This window comes from Fundulus heteroclitus, chromosome 20, assembly GCF_011125445.2.
Source record: "Fundulus heteroclitus isolate FHET01 chromosome 20, MU-UCD_Fhet_4.1, whole genome shotgun sequence".
In the NCBI taxonomy this organism is placed as follows: Eukaryota; Metazoa; Chordata; class Actinopteri; order Cyprinodontiformes; family Fundulidae; genus Fundulus; species Fundulus heteroclitus.
The window spans coordinates 2,647,705-2,672,047 of NC_046380.1; the positions used below are offsets into that span (position 1 = coordinate 2,647,705).

The window sequence follows — 24,343 nt, forward strand, 5'->3', positions numbered from 1 at the left end:
ACGCTGTGCCCCTGTCTCTGAGTGGGCGACTCCTTTAAAAAGCAGCTGAAGACACTTTTATTTAGACAAGCGTTCACTTAAACATACTTATTTTTGATGTTATAATTGATATTTCTATTTGGTATTTATTACACTCTGTAAAGCTCTTTGTGATTTTAATTTGTGAAAGGCATTATATAAATAAAGTTTACAGCAAATAAATATTCTTCAGTTGATCTGTTGAAGTCTTGTGGCGTTTATAATGGACGCCCCATACCCCTTCTTAGTGATCACTCATCGATGTCAGGTTCAACAGATTCTGGACATTTCAAAATAAACTAAGTAGTGAAATGAGTGCAAAATGGTATTTTATTAAAATGGATTTTTTTTATTTACTTTTCAGCCACACAATGTTTTGATAAAAAAAAAAATCCGCCAACTGTTGAGAAAAGCATTCTAATTCTTAACCCTCCCAAAGCTGAACTTTATGGCCATTTTGCATCATTATTTTGTACTGCCAACGTTGCTGAACTTTTATAATCAATTTAAATTTAAAAGCACACAACTGAATCTTCACTGCATTTTTGCATCATTATTATTTTGCACTACCAACATTGAACTTTTTCAAATTAATGCCGTTTTTGCACCATTATCTTTGCACTACAAACATGGTTGTACATTCTTCTGCACATTATTTTTTTTAAAACTGTTTTTCATTACATTCCTATTACTGCTGCACTTTATACTGTAATGTTATTTTATTTCAACTGCAATCTTATTACATTGTCGTAAGCTGTAAGCGCCGAAATAAATAAATCATTTTTTCCAGCCTACTGTGTTCCAGAGAAGCCCATTCGGGCGGAAACCCGCCCAATCTGGCAACACGGCATCCATGTTCACTTCCGTCGCGTAATGACGTAGGAACTAAAGGCTGTCCGAAATCCGAGCCGAGACGCCTTTCCTCTCCAGTCCCGCGGTAGACTTCATAAAAGGTGAAGGCTCAGGAGCCAGGAACAGGAGCTAGGAGCTAGGAGCTATAATTAGAACATTTCGGACGGAGCGCAACTCACGGAAATCAACGACAATGTCCGGAGAGAAGCGAGTGCGCACTTGTAAGTAGCGTCCTTCACCCTTTACCGTGTTGCACCTTTGGCCGTCTGCGCCTGTCCGCAGTTAACAGGTTCCGACAGGAAGTGGCGCAGTAACAGCGAAGTTTTAAATCAAAGCACTGAAACTGCGCGCTGTGATAGAAATATAATGTGTATAAACAGATGAACAGATAAACATTCGTTCTGTGATTATTTTTATTGAAATCAACAATGAAAAAAATAAAAAGAAACGTTTTTTTTCTCTTTAGAAATTCGTTTAATAAACTATGGAGAAACGGGGAGCTTTTCCTTTTTTTATTTATCATTTTCCTGCAGAAATAAAACGTGGAGCAAACTGATAATGAGCCTTTAAATTAGTGACTGGTCAGCTGGTCCCTGAACACGGTGGCTCTACTAACACAGCAATATATGACATAAATAACATATTCCTGCTGTTAAATTCCTGGCAGATGTTGGAGAAATCTCTCAACCCTCCACGCATTATGGAAACAACATATTAGTTGATTAATACTGTCACACCTTATTTTGGCACCTTTATTCTTGGTTAATTGGTACTGGTGCATCTTTAGTGTTTCTTTATTAATAAGAATTTTGGCACCTTTTTATTTTTCAGTTCATTGATATTTCGGAACCTTTAGTTGTATCTCAGAGAGACAACTAAAGGCTGAAACTTTCTCTTATGTCCAAATAAAGAGACAGCTCTACCTGTGCGTTAATGATGCTTCTGTCATATTGACAAACTAATTAATTGTCATGTCACTTCCTGTTTTTCTAACATTTAACGGTTTTACATGAACACACCCAGTGTCACGTTCACCAAGTTTGCAAGTTGGTGAAACTCAGGGCAGTTTTCACCGTCGGCGTAGTTAGGTCAGTAAAAACCTGGGCTAAGTTAAAATATTAGTTTCTGAATTTCTGTCGGAGATTCTCACTGGATATGAGCACATCATTATTGTTGTTGATTTCAACATTCACGTTTGTTGCTCAGATGAACCTCTGAGAACAGATTTTTTAACTCTGATTCTTTTAATTTGATACAGTCTCTGTCTGGTCCCACACATGAAAAAGGTCATATGTTAGATCTTGTGTTATCCTTTGGATTGCTTGTGATATGTTTGTGGCACCTTTATTCTTGATTAATCAGTATTAATCAGTATCAGTTTTGAATTTCGTTTTGCGCTGAAGTGACCCAGAGGTAGTTTTCTAAATTTGGGACGGACGCAGAAGGAAATGTTACAGTCAGGTGGTTTGATGACGGTGTTCTGACGATCTGTGCTACCTCGTCAGAATGTCCTACCCCAGCTCATTTTCACATTTTCTATCAGCTGCTGTTCCTCATCTTCCTCTATGGAGCAAAACATGTTCCACTGCATTGCCTGTTAACACAAATGCTCTTAATACATATTTGTTAGTCACCTGATCATAAATGCATAAATTACAGACGTATGTGTGGACATTGTGTAATGCACATTATTATTGAATGTTGGCCAATATTACTGTGATACTGAAGCTGTTTCCATCCTTGAGACTGACTGGTCAGCACATCTATGTGTCCCTGAACACGGTGGCTCTCAGCATACTAACACAGGAATATTTAACATAAGCATAATAACACAGGACATATGATAGTGGAAATTAATGACAACAAGAAAGTTTGCTTTATTATTGTAAAAACGTTTATTTACCAACTTAGGTTATAGTCTAAAAAGGTCCCAATAGTATTAACAGGTAATGCAAATCATTTAATACTTAAAAACAACTTTTTCATTTGATTTGAGTGCCTTAATGCGGCCGTCTTTGCCTCACTGCTTGTGGAAACTGAGAAGCAGTTCCTCTCAGCTGTGACGCACAGGTGGGTCTCACACTTTGGGCAGTGCCCTCTGACAATACCCGTACAGCCTTAGTATTTGCACCGACAACCTTTTTGCCATGACAGCAGGCCAGTGATCATTGCTAACTACTAGGGCTGAACGATTATGAAAAATAATCTAATTGCGATTTTTTTTCTGTTAAATTTATCATGTCTTTTTAAACATATATAAACATCAAATCAATGTTTCATCGCTGTGCAGATCAGGCGCTAAAAGAGCCACTGTGTCTCAACTCGGCAGCAGAAATGATTGAGTTCTGCCTACGATATAGTTCAACCAAAACTGTGATTTGATTTTGACTTTTCTCTGCATTAACCAAAAGCAACAAAAATGTCCTGTAGATAAAGATGTTTGTAAACAAGGACTATTTAAAACAAGGACTTTTAATGTTTTTATTAATCAGAATATTATTCAAGAGAATAGCATTTAATTGATTTGGACATCAAACCTTGTTGAACATAAAGTTCAACTAACAAACATGTTTATGTATTAAACTGATTGATCAGAACTTAATGCTGTGGTGAGATTCCTGAAAGTTTCTGGTAAAACATTATTTTATATATAAAATATTTTATATATAAACTCTAAAACAAATAATAAAACTAGATTATCTCACTGCTGCAGCTCTCTTCCCTTCCATGTGGAGCAAACCCACTTTAGACATAATTACCGACACCTAAAGGACTGATTCAGTAATTGTTACAGAGTCAAAAATTGCAGACCTCTGCGATTTGGAAATTATTTTAAAAAAAAATGTTAAATTGCGATTATATTGCAAATGCGATTAATTGTGCAGCCCTACTAACTACTATCTACAGGAAGTTCTAGTTTGGTTTTCTTCTGTAAGAAACTAGAAAACATTGTTGCATTCTTTCTGTAAATGGAAGTAAGGTGTCAAATATAATCATATGCAAAATGGAAAGGACTCACAAAATGCTTTATTATAGCATTATAGCATCAACATGCTGGGCTAATCTATACAATGATAATTGTAATGGTGTTACCATATGGCAATGTCCACATTTTAACATTATTAAATGATCAAATATAATGCAATAAACCACAGAGTAGTGAATTTACCTCATTTATTGTTGAATATATATTTTTCCCTGTCAGAAATGTCAGAAAAGGTCTGCAGAATTCCCTCCAGGCAGTCGTGTTACAAATTTAAACACTGCTATTGGTCCTCTTAGGATGCCGTATTCTTTTCAGTACGATACAACTTAAAAGTGGAGGTGCTGTGTGTGTGGATGGAAATCAGTGGGTTTGTTACCAAATGGCAACATTTTATCATTGAGGGTCCAGTTCAGGCAGGAAAATCTAAAAACAAAAACAGCAAAGCGTCAGAAACCACCTTCAACACAACAACGCATCCAGCCAGTGCTGTCGTTACATAAAAGTTTCTGTTCATAGTTGCCTTAGTTTCCCTCTGGTGATGATGATCTAAAATGTTTTGCAGAGTCAAATATTATTTAATATTTAATATGAATGAATCCATATATTGATGTAATTAGTTTTACCAGAAGCATCCAGTGGACCCCAAAGGACTCAGCCAAATATCTAATGCCAGCCTACTTATATATATATTTTCAGTAAAAATTATGAATGCCTTAAAAATGATGAGATGGGAAATAAAAAAAACGGTTTCTTTGTCATTTTACCTTCTTCACATCTGTGTTCTGTCCAGAATGAAAAAAACATGGTTGACACTTAGATTAGGTATAGAGGTTTCTGTGAAAAATGACCTCATAAGTATAAAACATCTTTTTCTGCTGTGGACACTGCTGTAAATGAGGGAGTTTTGCTGGTTTAAAAAGGTTAAATAAAAAACATAACATTACTAAATCAAAGTGCAATAACTTTTCCAAACACTCTACAAGAATTAATTTTACTTTGCTGACATTTCTGCATGATGTGAAACAGATATATGCACCTATAATCTGTTTTAAAAGACAAACTGATCAGATAAATTGTAGGACACGATTCGATTAAGAATAGAAATGTATTTTCTTATTATTACATCATCGATGAGCCAGTTATTTCCCTGCAGTGTCCTGAAAGAGGTGTGGCTCAGCTTGCAGGCTCTTTAAAAACCTCGTTGGTCGGGATGACCCTCCTGGTTCCGGATGGATAGGCCTATTAACCCTTCATAGTTATTTTAGAGGAATATTTCTGGATTTTCTGTCTTTGAGATTTGCTATTCCTGGCCATGATCTCATGGACAAAAAGCTGAACATTTATTCCCACTTTGTTTCTGCAGCCTAAAGGGAAAATATGCGTCATTAATGAATGCTAAAATAAATCCATTTACAAAAAAAACAAAAAAACAGCTACAGTCTAGTTCCCCCTAGTGGCTAAAAGTGCTGCTTTAATACAATAACATAAGGAATATGAATTAAAACGGACTTTCCATAACCTTCGATTAAATAAACAGAGAAAATGAAACTTCCACAGGTCCTGTGACGTAACATCGGTCGAGGCCGTCGCAACTGGTGCTTAATAGAGAACCTCAATGACATTCCTGAGCTATTTGACACACCCAGTTAAAGCATAGCTGATATTTCAGCGTGTTTTACCGCTTTAAAACATTCCAACTCTACTAAACTATCTAAGCTTTAATGTTAGTGCTGGCTGTGGGGCTCCATAAAACTACTGCCTGGTCACTTCATAGCCCAAATAAAGTTATACGCTCGTTCTCTGTTTTATTCATGTTTTATCAGAAAATCAAAAAAGGAACTGCTTTCCGTTTTTTCTATATTTTGTGAAGCAAATTTTTAAAAAAACCTTTTCTAGTTTTTTTTTTCTAAATGAACGAATGAAACATGCATTAAATGTTAGCCTTGAAAATTAAACTCTGATTATACATGTTGTACACATCAATTGTTTTTTTTTCTGTTGAAATCGACTAAATCATTCGTCATTTTGTCCTTCCAGTCACAGACGAAGACACCCTTCGGTTCATCCACACCCGCACCCGTCTGGACTTCCTGTTTACGGGGAAGAGAAACAAGGTGCAAGGAGCATGGCAGTGAGTACTTCACGGTCATCACTGTGTCAAATACTCGTGAGTGCAATGACTGACGCCGTGGTCTCCAAAGGCAGGTTATCCGGGAGATCGGGATGGAAGGTATCATCACCCCCACACAGGCTGCCAAAAAATGGGACAACCTCAAATCCAAGTACAAGGTAGCTGAACGGTGACGGTTGGGTCCCGTAATGTTAACTGGTGTCGTTGCACTGGGTGAAAAATTACCTCAATGGTGAATTAAATACATTAAAACACCAGAAAATAACACCTTTAAAGTTAATAAGCACAAGTTATTAAGACATAGCTGTGCCTGTGGTAAGAGAATAGTTTATTTTTTCACTTTTAGGAGTCGAGGAATTTCCCGACGGGGTCATCTGCAGAGGAGGGGGCAGGAGCATCGTGGCCTTGGTTTGATGCCATGGAGGAAGCCATTGGAAAGCTGCCAGTTTCTCAGCCAGTTTCCCAACCTCTGCTCATTGCTTCATGTGTGCTCCCAAAGCAGGTCCGTGCATCTACCTCATCCACTATACCTGCTCCGTCCACTATACCTGCTCCGCCCACCATACCTGCTCCGTCCACCAGCCCGGCACCCCCCACCAGCCCTGCACCCCCCACCAGCCCGCCGCCGCCCACCAACAATGACCCTTCTGCACCGGCACGAACAAGAAAGCGCTGTGGGGAGTCCCTCGCAGACATAATTAGACAACAGTGTGAAAAGGACAATGCATACACGCAAAAAATAATAGAGCAAAATGACAGAATAATCAAGCTACTGGAGGACATTCAGAAACAAAATAAATGAACACGCATTTCAGCAACTCTGCGTCTGTCTTTACTCCTTGTTAGCTACCGGTTCTCAGAAATCTTATGATGCCTACATGCTGTGTGAATATTACAGCGAACAGAAGCTGACACTGCAGGTAAACCGGTCAGACATGTTCGTAACACCAGCCCAAAACATTTCCATAACTATTACAGTCATCGTGAGATATTTAATTAACCACCAGTAACCCTGTAAATTCCTGCATATATCTGCATAGCTGATTACATCATGGTTGTTAATGTGCAATACAGCACAGATCTGCCCATAACTCTCAGTAATATGAGGAACCCACAGCATTATGTGCGTCATGTGGCAGTCAGGAACTTGGTATACAATTGTAGTCTTAACAAGAAGTCAACTGGGGTTTTGATAATGAAATATACACAAACTTTACAGCAATATAATGTAATTAGAACTCCTGCTGCTGATTCTGACACATTGATAATGACCATTGACATATACATAAGTTCAGTTTGCCTAACGGACAGTACAATGCTGCTGGCCTTTTCCTGCCAGATAATGTTGTATTATGTCCCTGTTTGACTCTCATGAGTTTTGCACATGTAAACAGACAAATATTCTTTTTCCATGGTGTAAGACGAGGCCCAGAACAACCTTTGACCAGTAAGAACCTTGCTATGAGTAAAATTAGTTCACACCTCGCATCAGGAACTTAGATTGCCCTAATAAATTTATATGTCGTTTTCTAATAAATCATTAAGTGCAATTAGGAGTTAAAAATAATAAACCTGTAATGGGCTGTGGGTGAGTCAAAATGAAAATGAGATACGATATGAAACATATACGGTCTTCATGTAGGGGAAAAACACCTGGAATATAGACAGTACGATAATGAACAATGAACGAATACCCATGCACAGCTCTACACCTTATATTGTTTATCTTGTTTATGTCTAAAATTAAATCCACCTTTTCAAAACTTTAGCTAAAGCTACTTGGTTGTTTCTTACCAACATTTCCAGAAAAATCGTCCACTCTACCTTTAATCAGTATTTCTACACCTTAATACTTCACTTAGTATTGTGGCACCTTCGGTCTAATTTCCCTCCCTCACCCTCAGTTGATCAGTCATGTGGCATCCTTAGCCTTTCTTGATTAATTTGTATTTTTGCATTTTTTATCTTTCGTAGTTGATTAATAATGTAGCACCTTATTTTTGCACCTTTACTTTTGTTTAATTAGTACAGAGGTATCTTTAGTGTTTCTTTATTAATTAGCATTTTGGCACCTTTCGTCTCTTTCAGTTCATTAGTATTTTGGGACCTGAAGTCTTGGTTAATTTGCGTTTTAGTCTTTCTTGAAGAATTAGTATCTTGGCATTTTTCATCTTTCTTAGTTAATTAATACCGTAGCACCTTGTTTTTCCACCTTTACTCTTGTTTAATTAGTACTGAGGCACTTTTCGTCTTTCAGTTCACTGGTATTTTGGGACCTTTAGTCTTGGTTAATTTGTGTTTTAGTCTTTCTTAGTTAATTATTATTTTGTATTATTAACCTTTCTTAGTTGATTAATACCGTAGCACCTTATAGTTTTGCACCTTTACTCTTGTTTAATTAGTGCTGAGGCATGTTTAGTATTTTGGCACTTTTCGTCTTTCAGTGCACTGGTATTTTGGGACCTTTAGTCTTGGTTAATTTGTGTTTTAGTCTTTCTTAGTTAATTATTATTTATGTATTATTAACCTTTCTTAGCTGATAAATACTGTAGCACCTTATTTTTGGCATCTTTAATCTTTCTCGGTTAATTAGTAATCGGGCACCTTTAATCTTCCATACTTGTTGTATGACAGCACCGCGGTGTCCTTGGGTTTCTCTTCCACTCTGGATTTATCTCCCGCCTTCCTCTCCTCTGAGCGGCTCTGATTGGCTGACTGTCGCGTCACGTTCTGTCCGCCGCGTTATCCGGCGCTCTGATTGGTCGGAATCTCCTGACCTCATTTGAGACCCCGCCTTCTCTCCCGGCAGAGGACAGGGCAAAGATGGCGACGTCCCTGAGGTGTTTTCTGCGCTCCGGAAAGGTAGGAACGTTTGAGTCGCTTCGCGGTGATTTTGAGCCGGTCGTCGGTGACCGTTGGTGTGAGTAACGGCTCCTGTCTCCCCGCAGCGGGCCGGGCTGGTGGCGGCTCAGCGGGGGTTCTCCCGGAGCTCTGCGGCCGCTGTTCAGGTCAGTCATGTTAAACATGTTTAACGCGGTTAAAATTAGTTTAGAAATTAGTTTAGATAAAAACACGAAGACACTTTCTAGCATGACTTCTTTAAAATGTCGGTGTGATGCGGCTGTTGTTTAGGGACAAAATGTTTTTGTTTTTTACGCATTCACGCTGCAGCAGCATCGCAGTTAAACTCTTCCTGTAACCTAAACTGACAGACTAGTAATTATACTGAAGCTAAATTAAATAATCTTTCATCTTTAACCAACACTATAAATCTCTGAGCTTAGGCTTCCATGAAGGAAACACACAGACATGGCCATCTTAAAACAAATAAATCAATGTTTGTCTTCAGGTAATTACTTTAAGTTTATTTATTTTTTTAATTGTGTGAATCCCAGAAAAACAAAACAGAAGTATTTTATTTAAAATTATTATTATTTTTATTTATTTTTCTGTGATCATTAAATGAGACAATGTAAAGGTGATTGTTGTTGGGGGCCAGATTAAGTTATTGGCTAAAATGTTTTAACAGTAGCAGGAAATTCAGCATCAGGACAAAATGTTTTTTACTTTATTTTTGAGGGGCAGCAGCCGAAAGGTGTAACCCTTTATTCGTTATTAAATCTCTGCGGCTGTCTGGTAAAAGTCGCACAGGTGTGTGTATTTAGACAATTCTGGGGTGGACAGATATCAGCAGTGACCTGATATCACCTGTACCTGCAGAGAGTTTGGAATCCTGAACGTAAAACATAAAAATGAAGGATCTGGGTAATAACAAAGGGAGGGAACGGCGTCGGTGTTCCTGCGGTCGCTAACGGCGCTCGTGTCCTCGCTGCTTTCCAGGTGAACGTCCGCGATGCCCTGAACCAGGCGATGGACGAGGAGCTGGAGCGAGACGAGCGGGTGTTCCTGCTGGGGGAGGAGGTGGCTCAGTATGACGGGGCCTACAAGGTGAGAACCCACCCAGCAGAACCCTGAAGGTCTGCTAAGACCTGAGGGTTGTCATGTTTAACATGCTGGAGCTGAATGTCCCTTTACCGCCTGTCCAGTTTGCCAAATTCTATCAGGAGCCGTTTGTAAAGTTACAGTCAAAAATTTACAGCAATATTTTGAGATGTGGCTCGTCATAAGAGGGAAAAATATGGGGGTTAATTTTTCCAACTCTTATTTTCACCATGTCATTCATACATTTATAAATGTCAGAGTTCTAAACTAAATATTTAATTTGCAAGCTAAATATTTAGTTAGGAAATTAAATGTGTAGGCTGGAATCTAAATATTTAGTTTGTAAACTAAATATTTTGTTTGTGATTTAAATATTTAGTTTGGAAACTAAATATTTAGTTTGAAGCTATTTAGTTTGCAAATTTAATATTTAGCCTGCTAACTAAATATTTAATTTGCAAACTAAATATTTAGTTAAGAAATTAAATGTTTAGGCTGGAATGTAAATATTTAGATTCCAGCCTAAACATTTAATTTCCTAACTAAATATTTAGTTTGCAAATTAAATATTTAGCTTTCTAACTAAATATTTAATTTGGAAACTAAATGTTTAGTCTGAAGCTAAATATTAAGTTTGCAAATTTAATATTTAGCTTGCTTACTAAATACTTAGACAATATTTAGTTTGGAGACTGAATTTTTAGATTGACAATTAAATATTTATTTTGAAAGCTAAATATTAAGCTCCTAACTAAATATTTAGTTTGGAAACTCAATATTTAGCGTGCTGACTAAATAATTAACATGCCAAATATTTAGCTCCAAACTAAATATTCAGTTTGCAAATTAAATATTTAGCTTGCTAATTGAATATTTAGTTTGGAAATTAAATGTTTAGTTTGAAAACTAAATATTTAGTTTGAAGCTATTTAGTTTGCATATTTAATATTTAGCTTGCTAACTAAATATTTAATTGGCATGCTAAATATTTAGTTTGTAAACTAAATAATTAGCATGCCAAATAAATATTTTGGAAGTGTCACATTTTTAACGACATGGTGAAAGTATGACTTGGAAAAAACTCGTGTTTTTCTTTCCTACGACGTGTTAATTTAACCCAAAATATTGCTGTTTTTTACGGCGTAACTTTACAAACGCAGTGCAGCTACGATTATGTTGTTGCTGTAGCAGGAGTCCGGTGAGCCTCGTTAGCCTCGTTAGCCTCCAACGGGTCGGTGTGGAGGTTCATAAGCAGAGTGAAGGACTATCAGACTCAATTAGATCAGTAGTGAGGCAGACATGATGTGTCCCAGAGTGGACACGACAGGAAGTGAATGTCCAAAATAAAGACGATCTCAGACTGTCCATGAGGAGAAGATTCAGTTCTTACTTCCTGTCTCTAGATGTCAGGTTGTTTACTGCTGCTGTCTAACTCCCAAAACTCCACATCTTACGCTCACGTCTGTCCAACAGAGCAACTACATTGTTATTTTAATTAATCATAACGTTTCCACATCCTCCGTCACTTTTCCAAACGTCACCGTCTGCAGACTCGCTCTCCGCCGTACGCCGTCAAAATACAGAACAGGTCTGCTTTCTGCTCCAGCCAGAGAGAAAAAAGGGCCTCTATTTTCTGCTGAAATGCCTATTAAATGTTGAAGTGTGGCTTCAAATGTCTATTAACGTAAGACAGAACACAATTAAATTATTTTAAACACAAAAACATTTAAGGTTTAGGTGGCCACCCATACTAGAAGGCAGTAAAAATACGCTGAGTCGACGTATAATCAGCAACAGAGAACTTTTCAGACGCCGTTAAAAGAATGAATAAAGTTTGTTTTATTTTCGGCTCCTTTTATTTTCCTTTTTTATGGTATAAACTTGAATCTCTGGCGCAGCGGCCGTTGCTTTTCACAGCAGCAGTCTGGAGCGCAGGATATGGAATCTGGGGGTTACTGTGAAACCTGAATATTATTTTGTCATGTTTTATTCTTCATTTTATCAATTTTTAGTGGATTTTCTCTAATAGTTTTAGACGTGTAGTTGTATTTCCCTACATTAATAATAAATTAATTAAATCAAATTATGAGAAGCTGTAAGCAGGGCGGTCAGAAATGAATCAGAACCCGTTGGACCTCCTGAGTTCTGTCTGTGCAGGTCAGCAGAGGTCTGTGGAAGAAATACGGCGACAAACGGATCATCGACACGCCGATCTCAGAGGTGAGTCCGTGTTTACCGGCCGAGCGTTGTGAGCGCGCTCAGTGTAAGCTCCGCCCACCTGATCCCTCTCTCTCTCTGCTGCAGATGGGCTTTGCTGGTATCGCGGTCGGCGCCGCCATGGTGAGTTCTCCGGATGTTCCTCCGTTGTTTCTGTCCTACTTCCACCCGTCGGGTCCAGAACCTGCTGCCGTGTTAACCGGGTCGGTCCCGCCGCTCTGAGCCCAGCGTCTGTTTGCTTTCAGGCCGGCCTCAGACCCATCTGTGAGTTCATGACCTTCAACTTCTCCATGCAAGCCATCGACCAGGTCATCAACTCTGCTGCCAAGACCTACTACATGTCGGCCGGGCTGCAGCCGGTGCCCATCGTCTTCAGGGGACCCAACGGGGCGTCGGCCGGCGTCGCTGCTCAGCACTCGCAGTGCTTCGCCGCCTGGTGGGTTTAGGAACGCCCGCAGATCTGATTCAGTAGATGTGCTCAGTTTAAGGGTTCTCTGAGGGGAATCTGTGTGGTTTGGGTCTGCAGGTACGCCCACTGTCCAGGTCTGAAGGTGGTGAGTCCCTGGAACTCTGAAGATGCCAGAGGTCTCCTGAAAGCAGCCATCAGAGACGATAATCCTGGTGAGACGCGTCTTAGTGGGACTGGTCACACATACGACTAGAAAAAAACACAAAACGCCGTAAAATTCATCTTAAAATAAAGCGATACGACTGAGTATGTAAAACCAATTAGATCCGACTTCACTTGATTGTTCTTGTGAAATATGTGTCTTACCCCCTTATGTCTTTGTACTTATCATTACTTGAGGTGGTGTAATTGCCATTATTGTTCGATTCTGTTAATTTTTGTTATTGTTTATAACTAAGTTAGTGAAATTCTGTAAAAATACCAGGAAGGCAACATGGATAAAATCACTTGGACTTTATGTTTATATCCTCAGATACAATCTTAAATGGGTAAAGCCAAAATTACTAAATGTGATGGATATCTGTCTTTCTAAATAAAAAATATAAAAAAAATAAATAAATAAAAATAAAGCGATACACGGCAGGCGTTCGTCCTGATAGTCTTTACTATTTAAGCCTGAGAAGGACTTTGGAACATCGCTGGACAGTATCAGAAAGCAAGATGGCGGCATCGTACTTCTGGTCACGTGATCCTGTTACAGTAAATTTACCCTTAAATTCAATTTATTTTTTTAATTTATATAGCGCCAAATCATGAAACATGTCATCTCAAGGCACTTTACAAAGTCAAGTTCAATCATATTATACAGATTTATATAAAATACTTCTTTCCTCTCAAATGAAGCGGAAACAAAGAGTTAAAAGCAGGAAAAAGCTAACAGGGCGAAAAGTTAACAGAAAAACCTTCGTATGAAACCACCAGTGTTTCCCCTGCTATTGTCAAAGGGGGGGGCGCCTCCCCAATGAGACCCCCCCACCCCCCGACTTTTAAATTACTTAAACATCTGTACGTGTGTTCATTCACCTTGGTTCCATTTATTAGCCTTTCTAAATGCCTCCACATCACATCCTGAGCTCTTCCTGCTTCTACGAGTCGATCTCAGAGTCACGAGGGAAACAAACCTCTCCCTCCAGGAGCGACGCAACGTATTTTAGCTAATTTTGTCAAGAAATATCTGCGCTTTTTATAGGCACCCTAAAATAAATAAATTAGCCCTGAGTGTCGGCTGTGAGCCGCGCAGACGTCGGCTTATCGGTTTCATGACAGCATGAAGTCCATCGCCTCATGTTGCTTCCTCTGTCCGCTACAGTCGTGTTCCTGGAGAACGAGCTGATGTACGGCGTTCCCTTCGAGATGTCCGAGGAGTCGCTGTCCAAGGATTTCACCATTCCCATCGGCAAGGCTAAGGTCGAGAGGCAAGGTGAGTCCCCCGCTCCCCCCTCTGGACGCTGCGCTCTCCTGCCTCCGTTAACGCCGGCCGGAGATCCGCCTGCAGAAGTCAGCCTTCCATAGGAGGCGTTTCTCTACGCCGCTGATTTTAAACCACAACTGTGTCTTTTACAGCAGTTCATGTGGAAAAATGTTTGCTCCAGTTTTTCTTTTTCTGGTCTGGAAAGGATGGAAATAAAAAGATTTAGGAGGAGAAAAGCTGCTTCCTGTTAAAATCTGAATTTCATAAATAATGAAAGTGACTAAACAGGAGCAGCTTAATCTACGCTGCAACAACTGATCTAAAAATAAGTAATATTGTTTTGAAATAAGTGCATCTGTCCTTGATTTAAGCAGGTAAATAAGATGATCTGCCAATAGAATAAGATTTTTGCATTTGAAATAAGAACAATTCATCACCATCATCTTATTTCAAGGGCAGTATATCTAATTATCTTATTTTAGGGGTGAAAATACTCGGTCCATTGGCAGATAATCTTATTTATCTGCTCAAATCAAGGACAAATACACAAATTTTAAGATAATTTTTCTTATTTTTAGATCCGTTTTTGCAGTCTATGAACCCGTTTTCAGGTTTTACAGCCGGTCAGTCGCTGTTGAAGCTGCTTCGTCTGTTTAACGGTGAACACGGGGGGTTCTGCTCACTACCGGGCTCAGTGCTCAGTCTGGGGTCCGATTCCTGGCCTAAAGCCATTTACTGCATGCGCAAACCCCCCCCCCCCCCCCCCCCCCCCCAGCTGATTCTGATCGGCTCAGTTTGTCTTTCTGTTGCGACAGAGATGTAAGGTTTGAATCCAACAGAACCGTCTGGACCCAACCTTTAATTTACCATAACATCAGAAAAAAAGTGCATTAAAGTTTTATACTGAAAATAGTGAAAGTTTTAACATATTTAACAGAAAAGTTCTGTCAGTATCGGACCTACTGATCACAGCTCAGAGCCAATCGAGGAAAAATTGGTCCGGTTCCGATCTCTCACCGAACAATTGGTGCATCTTTAGTTTTATTAATAGAAAAAGTTTTTCCATTCTCATAATCTGAGGTTTTATTTCCCATTTATCAGCAGTTAGTTAAAAGTTCATTTGTTGTGGTCCATAATGTAGAAAATTTTGTTTCTGCTCACGTTTCACTGAGGCCCGCTGGACCAGAACCAGAACCAGGCTTTCTAATAATTGACGTCTGTTCTCAGACTGAACGGTGGTTCAGAGGAAGTCGGACCCAGAAATGCAGATTATCTTTAGATTCTCTGGTTTCTGAACTGATGGATTTAAACCCAGTGGATTCTGTTTATGATCCAGAGAATAAAAAATCGGTACCGGCGGCTCAGACCTCCAGGAGTCGGTATCAGCCGTTAGACGGCGCCGTGTGTCTGTGGTGGATGTGAAGGCGTCACGCTCCTCTTCCTCTCTCCAGGCGCTCACGTCACCCTGGTCTCCCACTCGCGGTTCGTCGGCCTCTGCCTGGACGCCGCCGCCGTCCTCGCCAAGGAGGGAGTCGACTGTGAGGTAAATGAGCCGACGGCGCCGGGCTGAGCGTGTCCCGTCCTGCAGCCGCGCGGTAACGCCGTCACGCCGATGTCTTCCAGGTGATCAACCTGCGGACCATCCGCCCGCTGGACGTGGAGTGCATCGAGGGCAGCGTGATGAAGACCAACCACCTGGTGACGGTGGAGGGCGGCTGGCCTCAGTTCGGCGTGGGAGCGGAGATCTGCGCCCGGATCATGGAAGGTGACGGATAAAATGTTTAAGTGACGCGTAGAACGACCAGGGCTGGGCGATAAATCGATTTAATCGATTAATTCAAGTTTACATTTTTTTAAGAATAGGTTTTTGGAAAATCGGGATTTTATTTTTCCAAATTAATCATTAGGCTTCCGTGAAGAGATCAGTACGCAATGCAGAATATATGTTTAGGAAAATATATTGTCAAAATAGTGTAAAAGGAAACCTTTTTTTTTTTTTTACCGTAATGCGAGGAATTTTAATTTACTCATTTACTTATTTTTTTAACCTTAGTTTGAAGTTACACAAGTGATGTGAAGCCTGCTCTTAAAAGCAAGTTTTTAAATATTTTTTTTTTTCATTTCTTGTTATGAAAAGGAAAGGAGGAAAAAAGAAATCGATTAATCGGATTTGGTAAAGTAAAATCGGAGATTTTATTTTTAGGCCCCATCGCCCAGCCCTAAGAACGACAAACGAAATTCTGAATATGGGGAGAAACCGTCAAGTTTAAAGCATGAAGCTACTTTTAAAAACCTCCAGGTGCCGATGTAGCGTAAAAATGCAGAGAAGAACCGCTAAAAACGTTTATTGGGTTCTATTAGAGCCACACAGGGCGCTGCTCTCCAGACATCCAGGCTAATCCAACTTTATTACATACAGAAAACCAGCAGAGAGGCTAAGATGCTAAAAGCTAAATATAGAGAAGCAAATAAAAAATGAATAAAACTAGAAAACTCACAGAGATAAAACCAGCGCCTCCTGATTAAAGGTCACAGAGAAGGCCGGTCCCCCTGAGCTCAGGCGGGTTCTCGGTACCAAGCGGGTCAGCTGACCTCAGAACGGGACGTAAAGCGGGACGAAGCCGTTTAACGACCTGGAAACAATTAAAGAAACTGAAAATGGATTTTAGACAGACGGGCAGCCAGAGATCAGAACCGGTGAAATTAGCTCGTTAAGAAGTGCAGCAACGTCTGATTAAAAACCCGCTGACACCGAAACAAAATGTACGGTAACCCGGCCTGGACCACTGTCGCCACGTGCTTCATCTGCTTTGACTGGACAATACATCGATTTAATCAAATAAAAAAAAAAAAATTTGATTTAATTTGTGGAAATTCTGGACATTATTTGACTGATGAAGTCACTGGGCTTCTATGAAGAGAACAGCAGCAAAGAATATATATTTAGGAAAATTAAAAAAATATTGTGAAGAGAATTTCTTTTTACGATAAGACATTTTAATTTACTTATTTACTTTTTTTTATGTTAGGTTGAAGTTACACCAGTGAAGCCTGTTCTCAGCTTCACTGGTGTAAAAAGAAAAGTCTAAAACTACCAGCAGCAAACATTTTGTTATATTTTCATTGTTTACAATAACAGGGCGGCCATCTTGTTTTACTAGCATGTTTAACATTTTTTATTTAGTTACTCTTTCACTTCAGGTTTAACTCCCTGACAAAATGCTTCACATAAAACCAAGTTTTTAAAATCATTTCTTTGTTGAAAGAAACAGAGTGAAAAAAATAATCAGTTTATTATAACTAGGCCCGTTTTTCCACTTCCTCACTCTGTGGTTTCCCATGAATCACTGGGGCTTAAACGCTCCTTAGCTGGAGGGAAGAAGCGATAATCCCTCCTGGTTCCAGGAACAGGTTCTGCTTCGTGGTTCTCCGCCGTTTAAAACCCAGCAGCTGAATTTCAGCCTCTGAATAAAACCTGACGGCGTTTTAGCTGATCCGCTGTCGTCTTCCTGCCTTCCAGGTCCGGCCTTTAACTACCTGGACTCCCCGGTTACCAGGGTGACGGGCGTGGACATCCCCATGCCGTACGCCAAGATCCTGGAGGACCACAGCCTGCCTCAGGTCAAAGACATCATCTTCTCCGTGAAGAAGACCCTCAACGTCTGACACCAGAGCCCAACGTGTAAATATCATGAAATCTTCCCCCAAACGCTCCGACGCCGTTCAGTTCTCACCACGTCTCACATCCTCACCTTCAGCCGCTCGCCGGGTCGGCCCGGTCCGGTCCGGTCGGTGGGGAGCAGCGGCGCCGCTGAAGGCTGAGCAGTATTTATTGTAGCTGCAGCTCTTTGGATGTTTGTCGCTGAAAGTGACTCTGTTACACCAATAAAATCCTCTTAGTCCTTTTTGTTCTGCTCCGTTCTTCCACATCAGAACCGGGTCGGCGCTGCTCAGATTTTACTGCAGCAGCTTTAAAAAATAACCTTAGAGCGTTTTTATCAGACATACAGGTTTGGAAGTTATTCCTGAAACCCAACAGAACTGCGACCATTTGGTTCTGTTTTAATGCCAGTTTTACGCATTAGAGTCTTGAGTTTCACAATTTAGGAACAAATTAATGTTTTTGGCTCATATCTGTGAGCCTGAATCCGTTAAATTAGTTTTTAATTAAATATTTGAAACGTTATTTGTCGTAGTTTTATCAGTTTGATTCAAACAGGAAGCAACGTTGATTCTGAACAATTTCTATTCAGGTAGACATAAAGGTTTATTTTATAGAATATTCGCCCACTGGGACCGACTGCTGAAACGAGTTAAAAGAAACTTAAAACGCCCAAAAACAATCGGATTTCAATTTTAATCATTTTGCATCAACAAGCAAAAATAAATGTAGGAAAACCAAAGAAATTATTGCAAATATTCTTTTTTCTCTAACCAGATGCAAATAAAACATTTATTTTTGCAACAAATCATAACAATCTGGATTCCCAGATTCCTCCTCAGAAAAAAAAAAAAAAAAAAACTGCAAACCAAACAGCAGTGAAACCGTTTCTTCAGAACCGGGCCTCCTGTTTGGACCAGAGAGGTCCAGACATTGTTCTGATCCTGATTCGCTCTGAGACACCGAGAGGTCCGAACCACAGCCGGGTCGCCGTGAGGATCCAGAACCGATCCACTTTGTTTTCTCCAAACATGACAAACGTTTCATCAGAGGAGAGAAAAGGTCCTTTAATGGCCGCAGACGTGGGTTCCTGTCCGCAGGGTTCCTACGAGAACCTCAGGGGTTCCTGACCGGTCCAGAGTTCACCAGGAACTATGAAATCAGAGAAACAGTAAAGGAGGGAGGATAGAAAGGAGACAAGGGAGTAAAGGAGGAAACTTAGGCTGCAGGAACCCTGAAGCTGAGGGATCTGAGCTTCATCCAGGCGGCCCGTTTCAGGGATCCGACCCGTGGTTCTCTGGTTCTGAGGTTCTAAGGCAGAACGTCCAGCAGCCCAGAACAGAACATCAGAGTTCAGCCTGCAGTTCTCAAACAGCCGTCGCTCTTTGTTCTCCTCTGGTTAGAAATGTCCGACCGTTTACCAGACGGCCTCTCAGTGTCCTCCAGCTGCTGACCGCCTACGTTTCCCAGAGTTCCTCTGACCCACCAAAGGGGGCGGGGCCTCAGCAGCTGGGTCAGGGAGCCGACAGGTCGGACCGTCCCACCTCCGAGGTTCCCTTCAGCAAGCCGAGCCTCACCACCACCACCTTCCTCTTCTGCTCCAGCTCATCATCTTCATCCTCCTCCTCTTCCTCTCTCTCCTTCCGCTTCCCTCTCCTCTCCTTCCTCTTCTCCTCTCTCCTCTGCTTCTTCGCCTTCTTCCTCCTCCTCCTCTCTTCTTTGTCCATCACAGGCGGATCCGACTCGTCGCCCTTTATCCCGTCCTGAACTTCTTCCACCTCCACCTCCTCTGGCATCATCATTTCATCCTCCTGCTTTACTACTCCCTCCTCTTCCTCTTCGTCATCATCACCCTCCTCTTCCTCCTCCTCCTCTTCTTCATCTGTCGTCGTTTGCCCCATATCCTCCTTTATTTGCTGGTGTTTCAGCATCAAACTCTGCTCCCCCTCCTGTTGCAGCAGACAGAAAACACACAGAATGACCTGAATGGCAGAACTACGCCCCCATGTGGCCACAACAACAACTACACATTGTTTAACGTTTCACTTTTTTTTACCTAACGAGCACAAAGACAAGAACCTTTATCTATAATATCTTTGCTGGACCTCACATCTGCCTCCCTCCCTCTGGATTCTTCAGGATAAGCGTGTTTTACGGTCCGGATCAGAACCTTTGCTTTGGCTTCTATAATATTTGGAAACGTTCTGGCTCCTTAAACTTGTAGAAAATCACTATCTTTTCTAATCTAATTATTAGTAAATAGCCCTCTATTAAGGGTATTTAATAAATTCCTGTTTATGCTTAATTTTTTTATCCAATCATGATCGGCTTTTTGATTAAGATCTGTGCATTAAAAGGTACATCTACGTTATTTGACATTTTAAAATGTATACGGCAGTAGCTCACTTGTTATTTTTGTCTTTTAAGCTTTTTTCTTGCTCAATTTGTTAGTATAATAGCCTTTTCAGTGTATATTTACTGTGTATATATCATGTGACCGGGGTTACGTCACTGCGCATGTGTGCAACTGGTCTGGAGCTCCTAGCGTAGTTGCTACAAAAAAAGAAAAGTCTAATATCAAGTGTAAAAATGCGCAATAAGATGTTTTTGTCCGTTTTCCGCGAGGCATTACAGCTCAGCTGGGACTTATTCAGTAGCTGCGCCAACGGCGACCGTCTGGTTTTTTTAAATAGTTCTGCCAGTAGGTGGCGCCACATCTGTTAATATCTGCTCATCGCGCCTGTTGCTGGGGTTCAATTTAGGCTAAAAAATGACAATGAAAGCATTATCTGGACAGGCGCCTGGAGTATAATGTCTTATTTTATCATAATCACCTGGATTTTGGTCTTTTTGGTATCGGCATGTAACATGGCGATGTACCTTTGATGTAGTTTAATGCAGACAGATCTTCAGGAATCTCCTTCCTGGAGCTAAAATCCTGTTTTCTGACAGACTGCCGGTGAAGAGCCTGAAGAAATAAAACCGCCTCTTTGTTGGGTTTGTGTGACACTCATCAGGCACCGGACTGAAGAGGATGATGAGAAGAGTCGATTAGGGCTCAATGATTTTGGAAAATAATCAAATAATGATTTTTTTTTATCTTAATATTGCGATTTAATGTGATTTTTTTTCAGTTTCATTTATCATGTCTTTTTAAACATATTAGGGCTGTAAGATTTTACCAAAAACCTAATTTGCGATTTACATTTTGACTTTTCTCTGCATTAACCACAAGCAACAAAAATGTCCGGTAGATAAAGATGTTTGTAAACAAGGACTGTTTAAAACAAGAAATTTAACAGTTTTTATTGATTTGAATTTTATTATTCAAGAAAATAGCTTGTTGAGTTGGACATCGATCCTTTTGCAACTAACAAACATGTTTATGTATTAATCAGTTTGATCGTACTTAATGCTGTGGTGAGATTCCTGAAAGTTTCTGTTAAAAACTCTGATTATATAAACTCTACAGCAAATAATAAATCTAGATTATCTCACTGCTGCAACTGTCTTCCCTTCCATGTGGAGCAAACCTACTTTAAACATTTTACCAATACCTAAAGGACGTTTTTGATCCATTAATTGTTAATTAGCCAATAATTGCAGACCTCTGTGATTAATTGTTCAGCCGTAGCGATGAAGATCTCGTTGAAGGACCAGAGGGAGGGTCTGGGGACCGGATCAGAACCGAGCAGAAAACTCACCATGTCTGCGCCGTTCCGCAGCCGGTGCACCAGCAGCCGGGCGGTGTCTTTGTTCTGGCACAGCCCCATGGTGTTCAGCAGGTCCAGGGCGGCGCCGGTGCAGCCCTGCAGACGCAGCTCCCCCCCCACAGCCGCCTGCAGGAAGTTGTTGGTCCAGATGTTTCTGGTGAAGAGCGGGATGGAGAGCGCCACCACGGTGCGGCGCTCCAGCAGCGTGACGGCCTGCTCCTCCGTCAGCTGGTTGCTGAACAGACAGGAGAGATGCTGGTCAGGGTCAGAGCCAGAACCAGAACCAGAACCCCCCCCCCCCCCACTCTGACTCACTGGCTGCGTTTGAAGAGGGTCTTGATGTCGGGGAACATGGAGCTCAGGCAGGCGGTTACCAGCGGAGCGTTCTCCCGCGCCCAGCCCAGGCATCGCCTCCAGGGGAAGGAGGACAGCGGCTTCCTGCCGGACACCTTCTGGTGGAACGGACTGTCCGGCTTCCGCGACAGAACCTTCATCTGCGGCGGCACAAACACCAGCAGTGTGAGGAGAACCCAACGGCCAGCCGGCGTTCCCCAGAGGCCCGCGTCCTCACCTCGTTTCTCAGCTGTTTGCTCCAGAACTCCATCATGGGCTTCCGGGCGCCTTTAGACGACCAGAGCATCCGGAAGGCGGCTTTGTAGCTGGACTTGCTGACCAGCAGGGCGGCTTTGCTCTTCTTCCCCATCCGGCGACCCGACTCCTTCACCTGGAAGCAGGAGAACCGAGCTGAACGCGTCCAGACAGAGAACCCAGAACCGGAGGCAACGCCCCCATCAGAGAGCTCAGAGAACACGCGTTAATGTTAATTTTTATAAAACGTGCAGTTTTGGTAAAAGGTTGGTAGATAAAAGGTTTGAGTTTGAATTGAGAGTTTGTTTTTTTTATTTTTTTTTTACCTAAAGATAGTCGCTAAGCAACAGTATAAAATGGCTAGGACTGTTTTGAATTTGTTGCCAATTATTGATATGGATGAATATCATTTCTATTTTATCAATCTTTTTTCTATAGATAGATTTTATTACAGACTTAAGGTCCAAATTACAAAAAACGAATAAAAGAATAAAAAGTACAATAAAGAAAGACTATTATCGTCCAGCTTCAGTAGAAACTCCAGACCAGGCAGGAACTCTGGCTCTAAGGACATTTACAAGTTTCTGCATTACATTAACGCACAGTCTACTGAATGTATATTACTTCTATATATATATATATATATATATATATATATATATATATATATATATATATATATATATATATATATATATATATATATATATATATATATAATTTTTTCTTTTTTTTTTTGATTTTATTCAATTTTACTTTATTTTATTGTATTCTTATTTCTGTCTGCACCATCAACACCAAGTCAAATTCCTTGTATGTGCAAACCTACTTGGCGATTAAACTTGATTCTGATTCTGGTCCAGAACCGACTCCCTAAGTTCTGGTTTATGTCCTCTGAGGTGAAACAGAACAATCTGACCCAGATCCGTCCATAAAGACGGGTTTCCTCACCAGAACCTAAAGTGGGCCAGGTGTCAGTCTCGTGTGAGGGAGGACACCTGGACCGGGTTATCGCGATAGTACCTGGCGGCCACACACCTTCCTGGTCTCCGGCGGCTTCACGAACATCAGCCGCTTGCCGCTCTGGCTGCGCTTGGCTCGGCTCTTGATGACCTGCGCGCACGTCTCGCAGAGGAAGGACTTCTCGTGGACTACGGAGTCCGGGAAGACCCAGCGCACGGTCTCCGGCGTGGTGAAGGTGTGCACCGACCTGCGGTTGAAGGAGCGGCCCTGCCGCAGGAACAGCAGCCGGCAGCAGCAGCAGTTCCGGTCCTCCGGCCGCTTGGACACCCGCGGACTGACGCGCGTCACGACGGGCTCCTCCGCGCTCCCAGCCTCCGGTTCGGTCCCACCGGGACAGTCCACCTCGGCGCCAAGGGCGGGTTCTGGAAGCTCCAGCTGCGGGGGTTCGGCGGGCGGCACCGAGGGTTCGGGTGGGTCTGAAGTGTGCGCGTAGTCGTGCTCGTTGGATTCGGCTGCAGGTCCGAGTCCGTCTGCTATCCTGGGGTTCTCAGTCTCCATGATGGAGGGGGTTCTGCGGTTCGGAACAGACTCAGTGTCGGTCCCGCGGTAACCTGGACCGTCAGGTAGGTTTATCAGAACCAGAACCAGGAACAAGGTTCGGCTGGGTGGCGTGGAGCCTTGTCGATACACGCGAATCTGCGACAAGGAACTGTGGAGCAGATGGAGAACTTCAGGACCCGGATGTAGACTCAAATAAACAAAACATCGTCCACATCCGGTCACCGCTACACACTACTTCCGGCGCCATCGCGTGGTGGGAGGTCGGTACTGCAGCAACAAAACTATGTTATGATTTTATTTTATTTTCATCCAAGTAGCGAAATAGCTGGAAAAAAATCGGTTTACTGCTAAAAATTAAAATAAATAATTTGATACATTGAACGGAACAATGACTAATTTATCACTTTATTATCGGCATCATTATTTTATTAATTATTTTAAATTTTGTGGTTTCAACATTTGTACTTTAAAGTTGTTTTGATAAACCGTAAACAAACTGAAACGCAGGATTTAAAGGCTTTTATAAACAAATGCACCAGATTTATGTTCAGGATGTAGTTCCTTTTTTCTAACTTCAGAAATTCAATCAAAGTTTATTTCTGCAGCACTTTTCAATAGTCCATATGGTGCACAAAGTTATTTACAACCTAAAATACAAACAAAAAGATGCTGAGAAAAAAATAGATAAAATATAAAAATGTATAGGAAAATAACAGGATAAAAAGAAATAAAAAAAACTATAAAAGTACATAACAGCACAATAACAGCACAAACAATTTTAAGGACTATATAGAAAAATAAAACCACAAAATAAACAAAAATTATCCACAG

At 41.1% G+C, this 24,343-nt stretch overlaps 4 protein-coding genes across 8 annotated transcripts in view; 2 read left to right on the forward strand and 2 right to left on the reverse strand.

Moving 5' to 3' along the window:
- The window catches only part of LOC118567219 (nuclear factor 7, brain-like), a gene marked incomplete in the record, with an annotated part of 854,268 nt that overhangs the window by 52,940 nt on the left and 776,985 nt on the right, over nt 1-24,343 (reverse strand).
- LOC105919489 (levansucrase) lies at nt 854-6,805 on the forward strand. Of its 4 annotated transcripts, none has more exons than XM_036151815.1 (4): nt 854-1,091; nt 5,894-5,987; nt 6,062-6,145; nt 6,334-6,805. In XM_036151815.1, the coding sequence occupies exons 2-4, from the start codon at nt 5,982-5,984 to the stop codon at nt 6,787-6,789; spliced, it is 546 nt and encodes a 181-aa protein (XP_036007708.1). In that variant the 5' UTR covers nt 854-1,091; nt 5,894-5,981; the 3' UTR covers nt 6,790-6,805. The 4 variants fall into 4 exon arrangements, with proteins under 4 accessions (XP_036007708.1, XP_036007707.1, XP_036007706.1 ...); XM_036151814.1 differs by having other exon boundaries at nt 5,894-5,970; XM_036151813.1 differs by having other exon boundaries at nt 858-1,091; nt 6,058-6,145.
- On the forward strand, nt 8,722-17,933 carry pdhb (pyruvate dehydrogenase E1 subunit beta). Its single transcript, XM_012854822.3, has 11 exons — nt 8,722-8,849; nt 8,936-8,995; nt 9,828-9,935; nt 12,087-12,149; nt 12,234-12,269; nt 12,392-12,582; nt 12,673-12,767; nt 13,925-14,035; nt 15,478-15,569; nt 15,650-15,791; nt 17,547-17,933. Exons 1-11 carry the CDS (start codon nt 8,811-8,813, stop codon nt 17,690-17,692), a joined length of 1,083 nt encoding a protein of 360 aa, XP_012710276.2. The 5' UTR covers nt 8,722-8,810; the 3' UTR covers nt 17,693-17,933.
- On the reverse strand, nt 18,255-23,718 carry LOC110367140. 2 transcript variants are annotated; one of them, XM_021311903.2, is made up of 5 exons: nt 23,027-23,718; nt 21,972-22,124; nt 21,716-21,894; nt 21,392-21,635; nt 18,255-19,636 (listed from the first exon to the last, which is right to left on the reverse strand). In XM_021311903.2, the coding sequence occupies exons 1-5, from the start codon at nt 23,507-23,509 to the stop codon at nt 19,202-19,204; spliced, it is 1,494 nt and encodes a 497-aa protein (XP_021167578.2). In that variant the 5' UTR covers nt 23,510-23,718; the 3' UTR covers nt 18,255-19,201. The 2 variants fall into 2 exon arrangements, with proteins under 2 accessions (XP_021167578.2, XP_021167577.2); XM_021311902.2 differs by having other exon boundaries at nt 23,012-23,718.